A 19,482-nucleotide genomic window follows, 5' to 3' on the forward strand; every position below is an offset into this window, starting at 1 on the left:
ATCTTAGGACCATGTTGTCCTTTTTTTCCCTTTTCTCTTTCTTTCTTTCTTTTTTTTTTTTTTTTTTTTTTTTTTTTTTTGAGTATACACAAATAAGCAGCTGAGGTGGCAGAGGGAGAAGGAGAGGCAGACTCCATACCCAGCAGGGAGCCTGATGTGGGGCTTGATCCTAGGACCCTGGGATCATGACCTGAGCTGAAAGTAGGCACTCAACTTAACAAGCCACCCAGGTGCCCCTACATACTGCCTTTTGACATTTATGGGGTATAGTCACATCTCTATCCTATGGTTCCCCTTTAAAGACTGGATAATCTGTGAAATGGCTGTATTTTTATCTTGCTCATATGTGGTGCTATAAGTGAATGGTTAATATTCTCAGAATGTTCAGTAGTTTGAAAAGGAACCCTAAATTGAATTTCAAGATAGGTATTTCAAGATAGAATTTAAGAGGTCAGGTTTTTGCTACCAGTATTGTGATAGACTTCTGATGAAGATATCTTTTTATGCTAGGAAAACAGCTCTATTTTCCAGAAAAAATACTTAATATTCATTTTATGTGGATGCTATGAGTAATTGACCAGTTTGTTAGTTCTAGGTGTTAGGTAGCCATGTTCTAGCTTAGGGAAGAAAAAAGCTGTATTTGGAGCTGTCTGGAGCCCTTTGCTCCTGTACTTGCCCCTTTACATTCATTGGAGTTAATGTTGGATCAGTCATTGTGAAAAGCAAGTTATTTGCTTATTGATACAGTTCATACTGCAAATTTAACCCCAAATGAAGAGTTTTTTCTACTTGGACTTTAAGCCATTTGAATGGGATGTGACAGTAGGAACGAAGCCAGTTATGATAGTGCCATTCGTCTTTAAGTTATCTGCTCTTGGGACTAGAGCAGATACCATGTCTTTTTTTTTTTTTTTTTAAATCTCTGAAAGCTGTTTAGGAGTGAGCTGGGATTGCAAGCCACCCTCATTTTGAAAGGCAGAAAATTAGACCAATTGATTGTCCTAAGAGGCTTTCTGTTGCTAGTGTGAAATTTGGCACTCATCAGTAAGTTTAATTATAAAGCACTCTGAACTTCTGGACAGTGCATGGTTTAATAAAAGTAGCGTGAATGGAAGATGGTAACTCCTCAGTGTTCAGATCATAAATGGGTCTTATGTAAATGGCTAGGTTAAACAGATTCATAAACTGGTTTAGAAAACCACCATTCAACAAATTTTCTGAATTTGTTTAAAGCTAAACCTTTAAGTAACCAAATTGAGGCTGCCATATAATGATTTTTATGGTCACAATTTGTATTAGGTGTTTGATTCAAAATAATTTATTTCTGTCTTCTACTAGATTATTGCAAGGGAATTACAATGTATTTGATCGAGGTGACTGTTTCTCAAACTTAAGCACACGTTAGAATCATCCAGAGGGCTTGATAAAACAGATTGTGGGGTCCCATCCCCAGATGCATCTGGGGTGGTGTCTGAGAACTTACATTTTTCTTTTTCTTTTTAAGACTTATTTTTTTTTAAAGTGATCTCTATACCCAATGGGGTTTGAACTCACAACCCTAAGATCCAGAGTTGCATCTCCACCAACTGAGCCAGGCCATCCAGGCACCTTGAGAATTTACATTTATAACAAGTTCCTAATGGATGCTGATGTATTGCTGGTTTGGAGACCACACTTTGGCTTGTAGATCAACACAGGGTCTCTGCTATGTACAGGTCTAGTTATATGTAATGGGCAACAGAGCTCCCCCTTAGTTCAAATTCCATGATGATAAAACCCAAGCAGTCAGGAGATCCTGTATTATACTGATAAAAACAAAAACTAGTGTCCTTTAATATAGAACAGTTTTTTAATTTTCCCTGCAGGCTTATTAGTAAGTTTGAGTTTCCTCAAATGAGGGCTATTTATTAGGAACTTTGACCAGACTTAGAATCTTGCTTTTTTGAAGATTGGGCCAGGATAAGGGGATAGGGTATTTATAAAAGTAGTATAGCAAGTGTTAATGGCTGTAGAGGAATGTGAAGCTTTAATGAAACTTTTGTTTTATTATGGTTAGAAAAATGTTTTAGATAAGACCCATAGTTTCCATTCATGTAATTAATGACATTTTTTTATTGCATCACTAAAGCTGCCTTAATTCAACTCACCAGGTATAAGAAGGTGTGGTTAGCTTTTGAAAATCCCCTGTTAAAGAGCCTTGAGATTGTTCAATTATATCATGATTTTTTAACATGTTTCTTCTGTCACAGTAAACTGTCATTTCTTGTGGTGTCAGTGGCAGCCCTCACTTTGAAAATCATGGCTCTTAAATTATTATAGATTGAAATATTTGAAACCTGTTATAGCAGTATAAAAAGCAGAAGAAATAGATGTATGATTTTTAATGAAAAAATTTTTGTTTTGGCTGCGGAGTCTTTGCATAGTTTTTGGTGATGGTATTCAATGAAGTTAAGTACTGTGAAGCTGAGTTTCATGTAACAGCTGCTTTCCCTTTCTTTTGAGTTCCCTTTCACCATTTTTCCAGTTATTCCTATGTGATATATTACTCCAAAACTTACTCCATTTTCTGATGCACAGAGACTCTGCCTGTCAGGGATTCAGACAGCCACACAGTGGAGTTGGTATCTCTGCTCTGTGATTCCTGGGGCCCCAGGCGGGAAGACTAAGGCTTGTTCACTCACATGTCTGATCCCTGGGTTAGAATGATTCTAATACTAGTATTGCTAATCTTATATAAGGCCTCTTCATTGGCTTGCCTTCCTCATAGCTTGGCAACCTCAGGATTATTGGACTTCTTACAGAATATCTTGGGGCTCCAGACATGAGTGTTTTTAGTGACTAGCAAACAGAACAGAGATACATTGCTTTTATGATAATAGCCTTGGAAGTTTACAGGATTGCTTCCATGTGGTCTGTTGGTGGAAGCCCACTGAATACAGTTGCAGGGGAATTGGACTAGTTCTTCATGGGGCAGTGTCAAGGTCACATGGTAGAAGAGTATGTAGAACTGCAAATGTAGCTGTCTTTGGAAAATGTAATCTGTCGTAGAAATTTGGGATGGATGAATACTAAATTTGTTGTTGTGTAGAAAATCGGGGGTTTTCTGCTTTAGGATATCTTGTCCTGGTATAGGACGGTATAGATTTCTATTCAAGGATTATTATAGTTAAAGTCCTGGCAGTGTCCTGAAATCTGTCATTCTTACTATCTTCTATAGTATGAAATTTCAATTTTTTATTATAAAAACTGTTCGTCGCAAATTATTTAAGTATACAAAACAAAGCAAAAGGAAACAAGTTCCACCTATAATTCTACCACTCAGGTACCATTCTTAACAATAAAAAAAAAAAAAACTTGTCGTATATGTTTATATATGTACATGTTTTAGGATTTGATTTGACATCCATTTTAATTGGCATATATGTTTTAAGTTCTTAAGACATTAAATGATAAAGCTAAGCCAGGTACGTAAAACTGTACCCTATGAGGGGTATATAGTATACTCAATTCTATTACTTTAGATTTAGCAGCAGCTTCTTTGAAAAATGTATAAAAAGGGAAGATAATAAATGCCAGGTATAAATTAATAGCAGTTTTTCTCTTGCCTAATAGTTAATTCAGAATTTTTACTGTAGTAGCATTACATTGCGGGCTCTCTTTCCATTCTTATATCTTCTATTATCTACATATTTCTAAACAGGAATCCTTACTATAATAAAATATTATTATACCCTAAGTCCTCACCATTGAAAGCAATTCTGGTTTGGTTTGTTATTTATTTTAAAAGAAAAGTAGCGTACTCTTTTAAAAAAGAAGTGAACTGTCTTTATTCATCCTCAAAGAGTGTTCAGAGGCAGTTGAGCATATCTTTTGTATCTGGAATTAGGCCTGCTGTCATTTTTCAGCAGTCAACCTTAGACAAATTTTATACTTTTCCAGCTGAAGGTTATTTTGTGAAATAATCCAACTGAGGATACAATTGGATACTTTCAACAGCCTTTAATGTTTTAATGTTTATCTTGGTTTTATTTACCTCCAAGATAACTAAGGGATTGTTACCCTTTTTTTTTTTTTTTTTTGGAGGTTTTATTTATTTATTTGAAAGAGAGTGAGAATAAGCAGGAGAGGGGCAGGGCGTGATACCAGGACCCTGGTCTCATGACCTGAGCCAGTGGCAGACGCTTAACCAATTGTGAGCCATCCAGGCATCCTGTTAGGCTTTTTAATTTAGGGTGGAATGGTTATGCAAGTTGACTGTTTCTGGTATAAGGAAAATGGATCATTTGACCTAAAACTAATTAGTATTGTTTTTAAATTTATTTGACCCTGAATGCATTTTATTGGATTTTGTATTTTGTTTCATGCCTTAGTCTTATTTTTGCTAAGGGTAAGGAATAATGTATGTTCATAATTTATTGTGATTATATTAATTAAAAATATTTTTCCTCCTTGGGGTCTCTGGGTTCTTAGTTAAGTGTCCAACTCTTGATTTCAGCTCAAGTAATAATTTCAGGGTTGTGAGATTGAGCCCCAATGTCAGGTGTAGCACTGGGTGGGGAGTCTGCTTAAGATTTTCCCTCTCTCTTCGTCTGCCCCTCCCCCCCTTAAAAAATTTCTTCCCCTTAATTTAGGTTTCTGTTTACTCCCTCTCCTGACCTTTAAAACAATAACTTAATTCTTGACTTTTGCATTACCTGTATATCTTTTCTTTGGGGTCTTATCAAATAGTAGTATTCTGGGAAACTGCCACAGTTTTCATTTTAGTGAAACTAAAGATGACTTAAACCAGAGGTTAATTTTCTGTTCCTACTTTCTCACATTTAATTCCGTTTGTGAGAAAATAAAACAAAGTCTTTGACTGGCACACTATCTAAGAGGGATGGAATAACTGAAGTATCATGTTACTCAAAAGGAATGGATGAAGCACATCAAAGATAGTAAGTACTTGGGTCTAATCAGGAAAAATACACTCTTTTTCTATGACTTAGTCACAGGATTTTTTTCTTTTTTTTTTTTTTAAGTCACATGAATTCTTTTCGAAGGACAAGAATTCAACACTATAAAATGTCTATGTCTGTATGCTCCTGTGGCGCCTGGGTGGCTCAGTGGGTTAAGCCGCTGCCTGCGGCTCAGGTCATGATCTCAGGGTCCTGGGATCAAGTCCCACATCGGGCTCTCTGCTCAGCAGGGAGCCTGCTTCCCTCTCTCTCTCTCTGCCTGCCTCTCTGTCTACTGTGATCTCTCTCTGTCAAATAAATAAATATAAGTAGGATTGTAACCAAATTGTATCCCTCATTCATGTGGGTAGGAACCATTTATGCAGGCCATCTGATGCATATCTTTTTTTGAGAAACCTAAAGAATAAGCATTGCTGTGTCATGTCATTGGCTTATAGTACAAAATTTGGTATCATTCAGCAGGCTGGAGTACCTACATTCATTTTTTTAGCTTACTGTTTATTAAATAACTTACTTTATGCACTAACTTAAACTGAAATTAACTAGGGGTGCCTGGGTAGCTCCGTGGGTTAAGCCTCTCTCTGCCTTCGGCTCAGGTCATGATCTTAGGGTCCTGGGATCGAGCTCTGTATTGGACTCTGCTCAGCGGGAAGCCTGTTTCCCCCTCTCTCTGCTTGCCTCTCTGCCTAGTTGTGATCTCTCTCTCTCTGTCAAATAAATAAATGAAATCTTAAAAAAAAAAACCCACCCTGAAATTAACTAAAAAGCATCTTTAGGGCAAGATTTGAGACAAACTTAGAGGATGATATGGGTTTGTATTTCAGCATGGTTAGGCTGGTATGTATTTTAATGTGGGACATAATTTTTTTTTTTCTTCTAACATAGGGCAAGCTTGATGATTACCAGGAACGAATGAACAAAGGGGAAAGGCTTAATCAAGATCAGCTGGTAAAGATGCTACATTTTATTAAGGATTGTATGTTTGCTATTTTTAATAAGAAAATTAATTTGTGGTTCTTTGTGTTTTAGTAAAATTGGGTTTTGTCTTTGTTATTTTAGGATGCTGTATCTAAGTACCAGGAAGTCACAAATAACTTGGAGTTTGCAAAAGAATTACAGAGGAGTTTCATGGCATTAAGTCAAGATGTAAGTAAAAGATTATATATATGTTTATGAAATATTAAAAGTAAGGCAGAACATTTTTTTGTTTCTTTGGGTTTTAGTCCTTGTATTACTGTTGATAAGCGCTCTGCAAGTTGAGAGGATTGTATTCAGTTATACCTAAGATGCTTTCCAGTTCTGTAAAGTTTAATGTAATACCTGAAAGATGCCTGAGAACCAAGGTTTCAGATATGACAAACTTAATATAGTAGTTACCCTAAAGATTTCATTGTTAAAAAAAATTAGCTTTTTATATACACACATGCATTTATTTTCTGTATATTCCTTTTATGTGTGCACTTTTATTTTTCATATATTTCTTTTTGCCTAATGACCATCTTACAATCCTGTTAACTATCAGAAAATAGAGTCTTGTTTTTATATTTGGTAATCACTGTCTCCATTAGGGATCTTAAGGAATGTGGCAGACTGGGATACATTCCTCTTGTATCAATTTGTGATCCACCAACGTGGTGTTTTTCCCAACATCTTTGGATGTGATAGAAGTCTTTGGGAACAGGACAAAAATTAAATACAAGCAAAGTCAAATAATTTGTTGAAAGTTGAGACCAGAAAATTCCTATCCTGAATTGGTGTTAGCTTATTTGGAGAGGGGTTAACACATTAAATACAAAGTTGCCTCTGATTTTGTAAAATGAATAAACAAAACAATTTGTTATGTGAGGAGAGACATTGCACTACAGAGATAAAAAATTCTGATTCTGGGGCGCCTGGGTGGCTCAGTGGGTTAAGCCGCTGCCTTCGGCTCAGGTCATGATCCCAGGGTCCTGGGATCGAGTCCCGCATCGGGCTCTCTGCCTACTTGTAATCTCTCTCTGTCAAATAAATAAATAAAATCTTTAAAAAAAAAAAAAAATTCTGATTCTGGAACCAGACTGTTTTGAATCCTGATTCTGCCACTTTTACTTAGTAGTTGTAGGACTTTGAGTTACTGTTAACTTTTAGTTACTTGTCTGTCCCTATAACATTCAGGGTTTTCCAGAGAAATAGGAGCAGTAGTATCAGAAGAGAAGCAGGGAGAGGCTGTCCCACTGCTTCAGTTTTCTAATCTGTAAAGTGGCGATAATAATGGTCCCTACCTCATCACAGAGTTGTGCTTGGAACAGCATTTAACTTACGGCTAATATATTTCAGGCACTTAATATTATTATTACTTATTAAATTTGATTAAAGGTGGAAAATATAAATGATATCCCTCCAAATGGAATAAAGGAAGCTTAATTTACACCAAAATAGGGAATTGTTCCACTTCACCTAGGTCAGACCCTTAGGCTTGATGAATCCTGGCCAACTTGTTTTTCTGATTTCTTTTAAAAAATATGGATAGTAGAAGTAGGATTGCTATACAGTTTAATAATACAGTCATCACAATTTCTCAGGCTACTAACACTGTATAAGTGAAAATACTTGCATTCTCCTTTGCTTTTGATATAACACTGATGTTTGCAGGAACTTTTTTCACCAGGCATTTAAATTCATTTGCAGTCTTTATTGAACTCTGATCCTTTATTGCACCTTTCCACAGTTAAACACCTTTTTTGTTTTGCATTCAAGAGTTCTTGGGGCACCTGTATGGCTCTGTTGGTTAAGCTTTGGCTTGGGTCATGATCCCAGAGTCCTGGGATCGAATCCCAAGTCCAGTTCCTGGCTCTGCGGGGAGCCTGCTTCTCCCTCTCCCCCCTGCTCATGCTCTCTCACTCACTTGCTCTCTCAAATTAAAAAAAAAAAAAAAGAAAGAAAATAATTCTTTAAAGTTGCTCCAGCCTACCTTTTTGAGTTTTTCATATTCTTTACTTGAACTCACTTTATCCAAAGTGGCATTCTTTATCTTATTTCTTTTGCTTTCTTGACTTATTTCACATTCCTGCCCCCCCTCCTGTATTTTTGGCCCCTGGCTACTGGCTACCTCTCTGTCCTAAAATTGTACACACAGAATTGCACAAAATTGCACATACCCAGCCTCTGCTCCCCAGTAAAATGGAAGGCTTATCTATCTTAGGAATAGATGTCACTTTCTCCTTGAAAGCTTTCTGTACTGCCCTAGCTTAGATTTCATCTGTATGTTCACATGTTACTTACTGCTAAATATCATTTAATCTGCTACCCTCTCTGCTGCCATCCTAAATTTGTCTTATTGTAGACTACATTGTTCTCCTAGTTCTCTCTTTCCCATTTCTCCCTTTATTATACATTTCGTATGCTTTTATCTGGTTTTCTCTGTCTCAGTTTATCCTAGCGAGGCTTGAGAAAGGGGGAAAGGTGGTAAGTAAAACACTTTTAGGACTTTTGAAAAGAGTGACCTTTTTTTAAAAGTCTGACTTTTGACCCCAGGCTGGCACTATGCATGAGAAAAAAGACCTACTGGGTCTCCCTTTACCTTCCCAGGAAAATAAAAGAATAGCAGAAGAAAAAGAATAGTGGGGAAAAAAATATGTGTACTTAGTATATATCTCTGTTCTTCTGCCACCCTCTTTTTGTCTGCCAGCATACCCTTATTCATAAAAACAAGTTTCTTTTTCTTTTGTTAATTTTTTATTGTTTTTAAGTAAGTTCCACATCCAACATGGGTCTTGAACTCATGACATTTGAGATCAAGAGTTGCATGCTTTACTAACTGAGCCAGTCAGGTACTCCACAGTCACTATTTAAAAAAAAAAATATTTTATTTGTTTTTTAAGATTTTATTTATTTGACAGAGAGAGATCACAAGTAGGCAGAGAGGCAGGCAGAGAGAGAGGGGGAAGCAGGCTCTCTGCTAAGCAGAGACCCCGATGCAGGGCTCGATCCCAGGACCCTGAGATTATAACCTGAGCCGAAGGCAGAAGCTTAACCCACTGAGCCACCCAGGCACCCCATAGTCACAATTTTCAATATGTTGGAATAATACAATACTAATGTGGATAGTTGGGGATGAGGAAGGCAGTGGTGGGTTGTGGCATCCCACAACCCAGTCATCCCTGTGAGTCGATAGTAGGTATTTAAAATGAAAAAATTTGAACCATTTTTCCAGAGAAGAGATGGATATAGATAAGATTTTTTATTGTTGCTGTGTTTGGGTTTCTTTTTTAATTGACTCAGGGCTTAATTAGAAATTTTAGTTTTTATGCTTTTTATTATGAAAAATGGCAAAACTAAAGAAAGGGATATAATATCCACACTCAGCTTCTATGGTTTTCATCTCATGGAAGTCCTATTTCATACATACCCACAACTACTTACTCCCTTGCTCGCTATCAGCTAGGTTATTTTGAAGCCAATCCCAAATACATCCTTTATTGGTAACATTTCATTAATAGTTTATATGGAGGGGAGGATGTGTTCTAAATTTCTAACAACTGTTTAAAACAGATGTATTAAATTCTTACTTGTAATTTGGGAATCATCATTTTATATGTCAGGGTCACATACTCAATGAGTAGGTCTTATTTTTATTGGACCTGAAATTGGTTGAACTGTATTAGGAATTTTGTGAAATTAATTTCAGTGTCTTATGCTTACACTTTTAATGCAGATTCAGAAAACAATAAAGAAGACGGCGCGTCGGGAGCAGCTTATGAGAGAAGAAGCCGAACAAAAACGTTTAAAAACTGTACTTGAGCTCCAGTATGTTTTGGACAAATTGGGAGATGATGAGGTGAGAACTGACCTGAAGCAAGGTTTGAATGGAGTGCCAATATTGTCTGAAGAGGAATTGTCATTGTTGGATGAATTCTACAAATTAGCAGACCCTGAACGAGACATGAGCTTAAGGTATAGTTATTTGATAGTAGAAACTTCTAAATGTTGACTTGACAACTAAAATGTAATTAATTAATTTTTAAATTACTATTATTATTAAAAGGTTGAATGAGCAGTATGAACATGCTTCCATTCACCTATGGGACTTGCTGGAAGGAAAGGAAAAATCTGTATGTGGAACAACCTGTGAGTATTACCATAATTTTTTATTTTGTAACTAAGAATTTTTAAAAATTAGTTTTCTGTTTAAAAGTATTGTTAATTGGGCGCCTGGGTAGCTCAGTGGGTTAAGCCGCTGCCTTCGGCTCAGGTCATGATCTCAGGGTCCTGGGATCGAGTCTCGCATCAGGCTCTCTGCTCAGCAGGGAGCCTGCTTCCCTCTATCTCTCTCTCTCTGCCTGCCTCTCCATCTACTTGTGATCTCTCTGTCAAATAAATAAATAGAATCTTTTAAAAAAAAATTAAAAAAAAGTATTGTTAATTGAAGAAATTTCAGAACTGTGTAAATAGCATTGATCTGTTTACTTTTGGTTTATTGATTTGTTTCCTTTTTTTTTTTTCCTTTTTGCTGTGTTTTTGTGTGTATAAGTCACAAACACCAATCATAAATTGGTAGAGATGGGAATCCTAACTTACCATGGTTTTGTGTGTAACTTACTGTGCTTGAAGTTGGACAGATTAACACCAAATAAACTTTTCAGAGTTGTTGGTATTAGATAGGGACTGGTTTTTTTCCTTGTTTGTGAAATTTTATGAAGAATATTTTCTGTACCTCATACATTTTACTCATGATCCTTGCTTTCGTTTTTGCTTATTTTTTAGACTTCGGCTAATTTGAGGATGTTATTTTCTTTGTATTTTTTTTAAAACTTAATCTCAAATGAACAGTGCATATTCATTTTAAAGAAAATAAAGGGACATTTCAGTTTCACTACCAGGGTGCCTGGGTGACTCAGTGGGTTAAGCCTCTGCCTTTGGCTCAGGTCATGATCTCAGGGTCCTGGGATTGAGCCCCACATCTCTGCTCAGCAGGGAGCCTGCTTCCCTCTGTCCACCCCCACCCCCTGCCTCTCTGCCTCCTTGTGATCTCTGTCAAATAAATAAATAAAATCTTTTTTAAAAAAGATTTATTTATTTATTTATTTATTTGACAGAGAGAGAGATCACAAGGAGGCAGAGAGGCAGGCAGAGAGAGGGAAGCAGGCTCTCTGCTGAGCAGAGAACCCACTGCGGGACTCGATCCCAGGACCCTGAGATCATGACCTGAGCTGAAGGCAGTGGCTTAACCCACTGAGCCACCCAGACGCCCTAAATAAATAAAATCTTTAGAAAAGATTTTACTACCTCAGTAAATTAGGAATTTTAGGTTTATTTCCTTAGTAAATAAGGGAATAGATTCTTATCTTTGCTATTTATTAAGTTGATTTAGGAAGTAGATTTTGAACATATTAAGATCAGTGTATCTGTGTTTATACCTTATTTTTAGCTGTTTGGTGGAATATTGGATAAAAAGTTTTAATTGGCAAAACTGTATGATGTAATTTGGAGTGTATTTGCTTTAAGGAAAAGGTAAATCAAATATGGGAACCAATCTTTTTGTATCTTTTCATGTAAGAAATAATTTTCTTGGTTTGTTAACTTGCATTATTTACTGTATTCATTAAAAAATCATATTTGCTTCTTAATTTTAGATCTGCATCAAATATGTACTTAATTTATCATTTGAAGTTCAAATAGAAAGAAATCTACATGTGTGTATAAACTTGTTAGCTTAAAAAGTAGTTTTAGGTCAAGCCTGATCAAATTTTCATGAACGTTACTGAGGAGAAACGAGGGTTAAATGTCTAAGCTTATATCTTACTTGGGTGTTATTTTCTACCTAGTCTTGTTTATCTTAAGAATGTAACATCTTTATTGCTAATGAAAAGTTACTAATGACTCAAATTGGTGTTTTTATGTACATTTAGTTTTCACAAGTTTTTTAAAACAAGTAATTCTTAGTTACGAGGCTCTGATGCAGAGGAAGGGAGATGTGAAATGTTCATTCAAAAACTTAGTTTTATTGTTAACAAGATTAACTATTGTGATAATGTCCTTGAAGTTTTATTTATCTGTAAAGTGACCTATTAGGGATAGATACATTCTACATACATAGGTACATTTTGCATGTACTATATAAAAGGCCAGGAAGTTGAGATTAATTCTTTTTTTTTTTTTAAGATTTTATTTGTTTATTTGACAGACAGAGATCACAGGTAGGCAGAAAGGCAGGCAGAGAGAGAGGGGGAAGCAGGCTCTCTGCTAAGCAGAGACCCCGATGCAGGGCTCGATCCCAGGACCCTGGGATCATGACCTGAGCCGAAGGCAGAGGCTTTAACCCACTGAGCCACCCAGGTGCCCCGAGATTAATTCTTGACACATACCTTCACCTGCTGCCCTGCCCCCTTATGTCCAGGTGTATCAAATTTTGACAGCTTTCCTTTTTAAATATGTTTTGAATCTGTCTACTTCTTTTTCTCTTCCTTCTACTTTTCTTCCTGTCTTTTGTCTAATGCAATCTCTTAACTAAATCCACCCTCCCCATCCTTCTTTAAATTCTTTTAATGGCTTTCTTATATTATATTTTACATACAGTTGTTTTTGACTTAAAGACCTTGCATGTTCTGGCCTTTACCAGATTTGTCTTTTCTTTGTTTTTTCTTGCTCCCTATGGCTCAAGCCACAGCACATGCTTTCATTTTCTTGTATTTGGCACCATTTATCTTCATATAGGGCTTTTTGTAAATGCTTTTGTCTCTCCCTTGAAGCACTTCTCTTCTTTCTACTACTCATCTTCCAGATCTGTGCTCTTGAAGCACTTACGAGGAAAGCCTTTCAAGTTTCTTCCTGCCTAGGTCCAATCCATTGTACCTTTGTGTAGTATTTTTCACAGATGTGATTTTACTGTTTTTGTATCTGATAATTCTCTATTAGACTATAAACTTAGGGCAGATATTGTATCTTTTACAAATCTTTTTTGTAGCCCCATTGCCTACTGCATTGCCCAACATATAGGTAGGCGTTAAATATATACTAAATGAATAAATAATAACATCAGCTTTTTGTTTTGAACTAACTTCCTTTAAGTGTGTAAAGTTTAATACTAATAGGTTCTTTTTGTTCTCTATCATTCCATCATTTCTGTTTTTGGTGGATTTTAATGGTTTTTTTTTTTTTTTTTAAAGATTTTATTTATTTACTTGACAGAGAGAGATCACAGTAGGAGAGAGGAAGGGAAGCAGGCCCCCTGCCGAGCAGAGAGCCTGATGTGGGACCTGAGATCATGCATGACCCGAGCCGAAGGCAGCGGCTTAACCCACTGAGCCACCCAGGCACCCCGATTTTAATGTTTTTTATATGTATGTTTCAGTAAGGGTTGACAAGTTTTTTTTTCTTGGAGCAGTATTTTGTAGCGTGTTGAATCTTACTCAAGTCAGGCATTCTGAGATGGTCTAACATTATAATTCATATCAATTTCTAGATAAAGCTCTAAAGGAAATTGTTGAGCGTGTTTTCCAGTCAAACTACTTTGACAGCACCCACAACCACCAGAATGGGCTGTGTGAGGAAGAAGAGTCAGCTTCAGCACCTACAGCTGAAGACCAGGTAGCTGAAGCTGGTAAGTACTTGGGTGGATATGAGCTTTAGTTTATAGTCCTAGTTTTACTTCTTTTGCCACAAGTTCAGGCCATACATTTACTTAGTTACATAAGCACATTGAGGTTTTTAATGAAACTTTAAGCATGACAAAATATTAAATGTGTATTAAGAGTTATTCCAGAAGTATTAAGTATCAGTCATTTAGGGGCACCTGGGTAGCTTAGGCCATTGAGTGTCGTAGTCTTGACTGCATCTCACATCATGATCTCAAGGTTGTGAGATAGAGCCTGCGTATGGCTTCATGCTGGGTCAGGAATCTGTTTAAGATTGTCTCCCTTTCCCTCTGCCCAAATACCAGTCATTTACTTACTGGTTCAAATGTTCAGTTGGATCACTGTTACAAACCGGTATTTTTTTGTTGCAGTATTGCTGGGCTCTTGTAATATAGATGAGGAGAAATGTTGTAGGGCTTTTTAAATTACATTTTGGCTGACATGCCCAGATTTATCGTTGTTTACCATGCTAGTATATGAAGTGAGTAGTAGGAGGGCACATATATGCATGTGTATGTTTTCAATGGGGTGATTATAACTCCGTAATCTTCAAGTGTAAATATCTCAATGGAATGAGATTTTTTCCAATTAACTTTAACACTTGGGCATAAACTAGTAAGTATGTAAGCACTCATTAGGAGTCCTTTTACGATAACTTAAGTCTGAGTATCATTGGAAGCATTGTCAGAGCATAAATTTTGTAGTAGTGGTTAAAAAGCATGGATTCTTGATTCAGATTGCTTGGATTGAAATCTTGGCTTTGACACTCATTAGTTATGAAACTTTGGGCAAGTGACTGAATTTCTCTGTACCTCAGGTTCTCTGTTTAGAGAGAAGTATGTATCAGGTATCTGGCACATAGTAAGCGCTTCATACAATGTTAGCTATTAGGTTGAAGCTACAAAGGGAGATTGCACGTTGGTGGAATTTATGGTTGCAGATCAACATAGCAAAGTCTTTTCTCCACCTTTAAATGTTTTCACCAAGTGATTAAAATAGGGAGGATGATTTCAATCTGTATGCTGCTTTATAATATTACTTCTTAGGCTAGAGAGAGAAGTTTTAACTTAGCTCTTTATTGGCATTATACCTAATCCAGGATAACTACTCTTGAGCCTGTTCATTCTGGAGTAAATGTAAAGAAAACTCTTTCTAAATACATTATTGTAAGAATGATTAAAATATAGAAACTTAATGCTAACTATAACTTTGTTAATAAGTTCTGGTTATTTGATGGTAAACTGCTAACTTATTTGGAGTTTAAAATAATTGCTAATTTTAAAAAAACTTTTCTTAGGGCGCCTGGGTGGCTTAGTGGGTTAAAGCCTTTGCCTTCAGCTCAGGTCATGATCCCAGGGTCCTGGGATTGAGCCTCTGAATCCGGCTCTCTGCTCAGCAGGGAGCCTGCTTCTCTGCCTACTTGTAATCTCTGTCTGTCAAATAAATAAATAAATAAAATATTTAAATAAGATTTTTTTTTTCTTACTCTTCATTTATATCATCTTTTAACATCTTAGAACCTGAGCCAGCAGAAGAGTACACCGAACAAAGTGAAGTTGAATCAACAGAGGTATGATTTTTATTTAATGCTGGCTTGCTTTTTCTGCCTTTCAAGCAGAACTCTGAAACATTTACTTTGCTTTGCAGTATGTAAATAGACAATTTATGGCAGAAACACAGTTCAGCAGTGGTGAAAAGGAGCAGGTAGATGAGTGGACAGTCGAAACAGTTGAGGTAAGAGTTCTCTTGGGTGCAAGGTTGTTGTCTTTTTTTATTAGTAATTTTTATCTCCTAAGAAGAAATTAAGATTGTATGTTTTTAATACATTATCATAACAAACTTATTAAACTTAAAAGATCATTATGTTTAAAAGATTATTTATACTTGTGGATGTTTAGTAGAATCTCTAGTTGATCCAACTATAGAACATATATATAAAGTTATATGTGTGTGACTTGGGGTTATTAAAGTACATGATTTGTATATTGTTGATACCAGGTTGCTCTATAAAAATCTGGGAACCCACATGGATAGCCTTTAGAAAAGGCCCACCTTCCAAGGGAATATGTTGGAGTGTCATCTTAGACTCCTCCTCCCTAATGCTCTAGATTTCTCTAGTGTTTCTTAATTCTGTTTCTCAATTGACATTACCTTTCTTCAGGTCCTCATGTCTAGTTCAGGTGTCCTTTTCGTATTTCTCTTTCCTGAGTGCTCCAGGCTATCTTACTCATTTTTATAGGCCAATTATTAGAAGAGTTTTAATTAAGTTACTTGAAACTCTTGATGGTGCTGTGTAACCTATAAGGTAAAATCAGAATGCCTTACCAAGTTGGTCCTTGCCTTCCTTTCCATCCTCCTTTTGGTTGCTGCTTTTATGTATCTGAAGTACAGAAAAAATAGCTTTCAGCTGTGAATAATAATGCTTATCTCTTTAATATTATTCCATCAAGATCATTCTTCAAAGGTGTGTTAGTATAGATGTGCCAAAATGCACTGTTGATAGATTGAGTAAAGAACTTGCTCTGTATTCTAGAAAGTTACCTAGTTTAGATAAAAATAGTGTCCCATGAAGCCCTAGCAAGACAGTATATGTATTTGCTGAATTGTGCAAGGCAGTTCAGAAGTATTAGAGGAGGGTTAGAAGAAAAATAGATCTAAGAGATCTCTCTGTAGAATGGTGATTTGTGTAAGGTATGCAAACCTCCTGGGCCTTGACTAAGTAGATTTGGCATATGTTTTTAGGGAAGTGAGGTAATAGGTATATATTAGCATGAATATAGGGGTAGAAATATGAATTAGCATTTTAAAAACATTGAATGTTAGGGATGAAAAGTATGTGTTGGCATAGTAGAAAAGTTTGAGAAGTAACAGTGCTTAGTAGAACTTTTTGCTTTTTATTGGGAGAGAATAGTATATTTTCTTACTTAGTACTGTGCCAGTATGGTTTTTTCTTAAGTACTTGGTAGGTGGGACCTTTCCAAAGGCTATTCGGATGGAATTCTAAAGAATTTTTTGAGATGTAGATGTAGATGACACATCAGTTGGTGTTCATAACAGTTTAAGTAGTGATTATCTCACAATTGCTTATAAGAGAAATAAGCTTATGATTTATCCAGGCTCACCAGGTATGACTTGCCCAGGATTAGAAGCCAGACAGAACATAAATTTAAAAATCAGTGAGATTTCCCAGAAGAGTGGGGAATTACTAAATAATAATCAGAAGAAATTATTAGAGGTAGGTAAAAGGTAGGTATAGTGATCTTTGTCTTTTGTAGCAAGTTCTATAAGGTGATAGGGCTTCATCCTAGAGAGAATGAAGCAGTAGGAACTCAAAGTTTGATGATGATAACAACTAACTTTTCTTGAGTGCTGACTCAGTCAAGTATTGAGGTAAATACAAGTTTAATTTCTTTCTATAGAAGGCATAGCAGTTTTAAGCACAGTACATTCTTTTAGGAAGCAAGCACGGGTAATCTTTGAAAGCAGGTTATAAAGTTAATCTGAAATGCTACATAGTCGTCCCGTGGAATTGAGAACACTGTAGAAGTGACAGCACTCAGTGTTAAATTTATAACTATGGTCAGTTTGAGAAACTACATTAAAGCCTGCTACTTTGTTTATAGTATATATAGTGCCATATAGAATTTGGGGACCTATCATGATGGTAATGAATGGAGCTCTTTTCATGCTCCCAGTCTGCATCTCTCCCCTCATTTTCCCCTTTAGGTGGTAAATTCACTCCAGCAGCAACCTCAGGCTGCATCTCCTTCAGTGCCAGAGCCCCATTCTTTGACTCCAGTGGCTCAGGCAGATCCTGTTGTGAGAAGACAGCGAGTCCAGGACCTTATGGCGCAAATGCAGGGGCCCTATAATTTCATACAGGTAGGTGCAGTTGAGTCAAACACTAACTGAAAGTTTAAGTGTTTACATTATTTAATTTAATTCCATTATATCCTGATTTGCAGGATTCAATGCTGGATTTTGAAAACCAGACACTTGATCCTGCCATTGTATCTGCACAGCCTATGAATCCGACACAAAACATGGACATGCCCCAGCTGGTTTGCCCTCCGGGTTAGTAATGGTGTATACTTTTGTGAGAAATGCAGGGCCAGTGCTCTCAGGTTTTGTAAAGTATGTGAAAATTAATTATTTCCTTTTAATGTTTGCTTAACTTTTGGATCTTGGGTCTTTTAATTTGGTAGGAAATACTGTTTTTCCCTATAATATGAATAACTGTCGTTACGTTGCTTTTTTTTAACCTTTTATTATCATATATAAACTTAAGTATGTGCAAATGTAGTTTGATGAGTTTCACAGACTGAACACACCAGCACCCAGAAATGGGACATACCTGTACCTCAGAAGCCTATTTGTGTCCCTTTTCAGTTACTAGTTTACCCTCTCTTTTGGCTCTGTGGACCATTTCCTGATTTGTAACATTACAGACCAGTTTTGCTTATTACTGTAATTTATATAAGTTAAATTGTGCTTGGCTTTTTAAATTTCAAAATTAAGCATAAAAATAATAGAGGTGTCTTTCTTTGAAGGGTGTTTGCAGCTTTTTAGGAGAATTTCTGAACATTTTATTACCTAAATAAAAATGAGATGCAACAGTGAGGTGGTTAAGGGGCTGCTTAAGAGGAAAGGGGAAGATTGGCCTAAAGACAGTTGAAGTTTCTGGGTGCCTGGGTGGCTCAGTTGGTTAAGCGACAGCCTTCGGCTCAGGTCATGATCCTGGAGTCCTGCGACTGAGTCCCGCATCGGGCTCCCTGCTCAGCAGGGAGTCTGCTTCTCCCTCTAACCCTCTCCCTTCTCATGCTCTCTCTCACTCTCTCTCAAATGAATAAATTAAAAAAAAATCTTAAAAAATAAAAAAACAGTTTAAGTTTCAGACTTGTATTACTAGTCTTACACCGTTACTAGAAATAGCACTAAAGAGGATTGGCATCTTGTATGTGGTTAAGTGGTCTATTTTTCTCCAGGACTGTCAGTCATTTTGAGTCTTGGTGTTTTTCCCAAAACATGTCATTATTAAGGGTACAAAAGTGGGACTATATAAAATAACATACTTGGGGAGCCTGGGTGGCTCAGTCGGTTAAGCGTCTGCCTTCCGCTCAGGTCGTGATCCCTAGGGTCCTGGGATTGAGCCCTGTGTTAGGCTTTTTGCTCAAGGGGCGAGTCTCATTCTCTCTCTCCCTCTGCTGCTGCTCTGCCTGCTTTTATCTCGCTGTCAAATAATAAATGGATAGGATCTTAAATAAATAAAATAACATTTAATATCATGTAAATCTTCAGTCACAAAAGGAATTGCTGAGGAAAGCATGTTTAATGACACTGTTAGTTTGTTAGTTACAATTTCTCCAAAGTAAAGGAAGCTCATATCTAATATTTCTACCAAGAGTTAGAAAATAAATTATGGTTAGGCCTATGGAAAAGAAACAGCTATTAGTGTTCGTTTTCCAAGTTCTACCAGAGAAAGACAACACATAGTTTTTACAACTGAAAAGTTGTTGCAGAATCAACATATACAGCATTGATAGAACCTGTAAGCCATTTAGATACTCAGTTAATGTGGAGTTCATTAGCCTCTCTTAGCAAAATGGGTGATTTCTAAAGGACTAACCACAGATCCAAATTTTTGATTCTTTAACCATGGTTGGGGAAGGGAGTAGAAGACTTGTGGGAGTTGACAGTTTGCACACTGAATTGAATATAGGCTTTTTAAAAGCGTATTCTTATTTTTTCCTGTGGAAGCATTATGACTAGAAGGAAACCAGAAAAGCTCACTTAAAAGCTAAAATCCTAACGATACTTTTCCAGTTTATTTTCATGATCACTAAAGTGTTTTTAGGATTTGGCTATAGAAGTTTTCTCTGAAGAAATTTGATTTTTGGATTAACAGTGGATTT

The 19,482-nt window shown here is 36.5% G+C and overlaps 1 protein-coding gene across 3 annotated transcripts in view; it reads left to right on the top strand.

Annotated features, from left to right (window-relative positions):
- Positions 1 to 19,482, top strand: part of CAPRIN1 (cell cycle associated protein 1) — a 38,944-nt gene that overhangs the window by 8,993 nt on the left and 10,469 nt on the right. For all 3 annotated transcript variants that reach the window (XM_082748912.1, XM_082748911.1, XM_082748913.1), the window contains 9 exons: positions 5,844 to 5,906; positions 6,018 to 6,104; positions 9,652 to 9,890; positions 9,982 to 10,064; positions 13,399 to 13,536; positions 15,088 to 15,140; positions 15,218 to 15,304; positions 17,297 to 17,452; positions 17,536 to 17,644. In XM_082748912.1, the coding sequence (XP_082605038.1) occupies positions 5,844 to 5,906; positions 6,018 to 6,104; positions 9,652 to 9,890; positions 9,982 to 10,064; positions 13,399 to 13,536; positions 15,088 to 15,140; positions 15,218 to 15,304; positions 17,297 to 17,452; positions 17,536 to 17,644 (1,015 nt within the window). The remainder of the gene's footprint in view (positions 1 to 5,843; positions 5,907 to 6,017; positions 6,105 to 9,651; positions 9,891 to 9,981; positions 10,065 to 13,398; positions 13,537 to 15,087; positions 15,141 to 15,217; positions 15,305 to 17,296; positions 17,453 to 17,535; positions 17,645 to 19,482) is intronic.

The sequence above is a fragment of the Mustela nivalis genome, assembly GCF_964662115.1.
Source record: "Mustela nivalis genome assembly, chromosome: 9".
NCBI lineage: Eukaryota > Metazoa > Chordata > Mammalia > Carnivora > Mustelidae > Mustela > Mustela nivalis.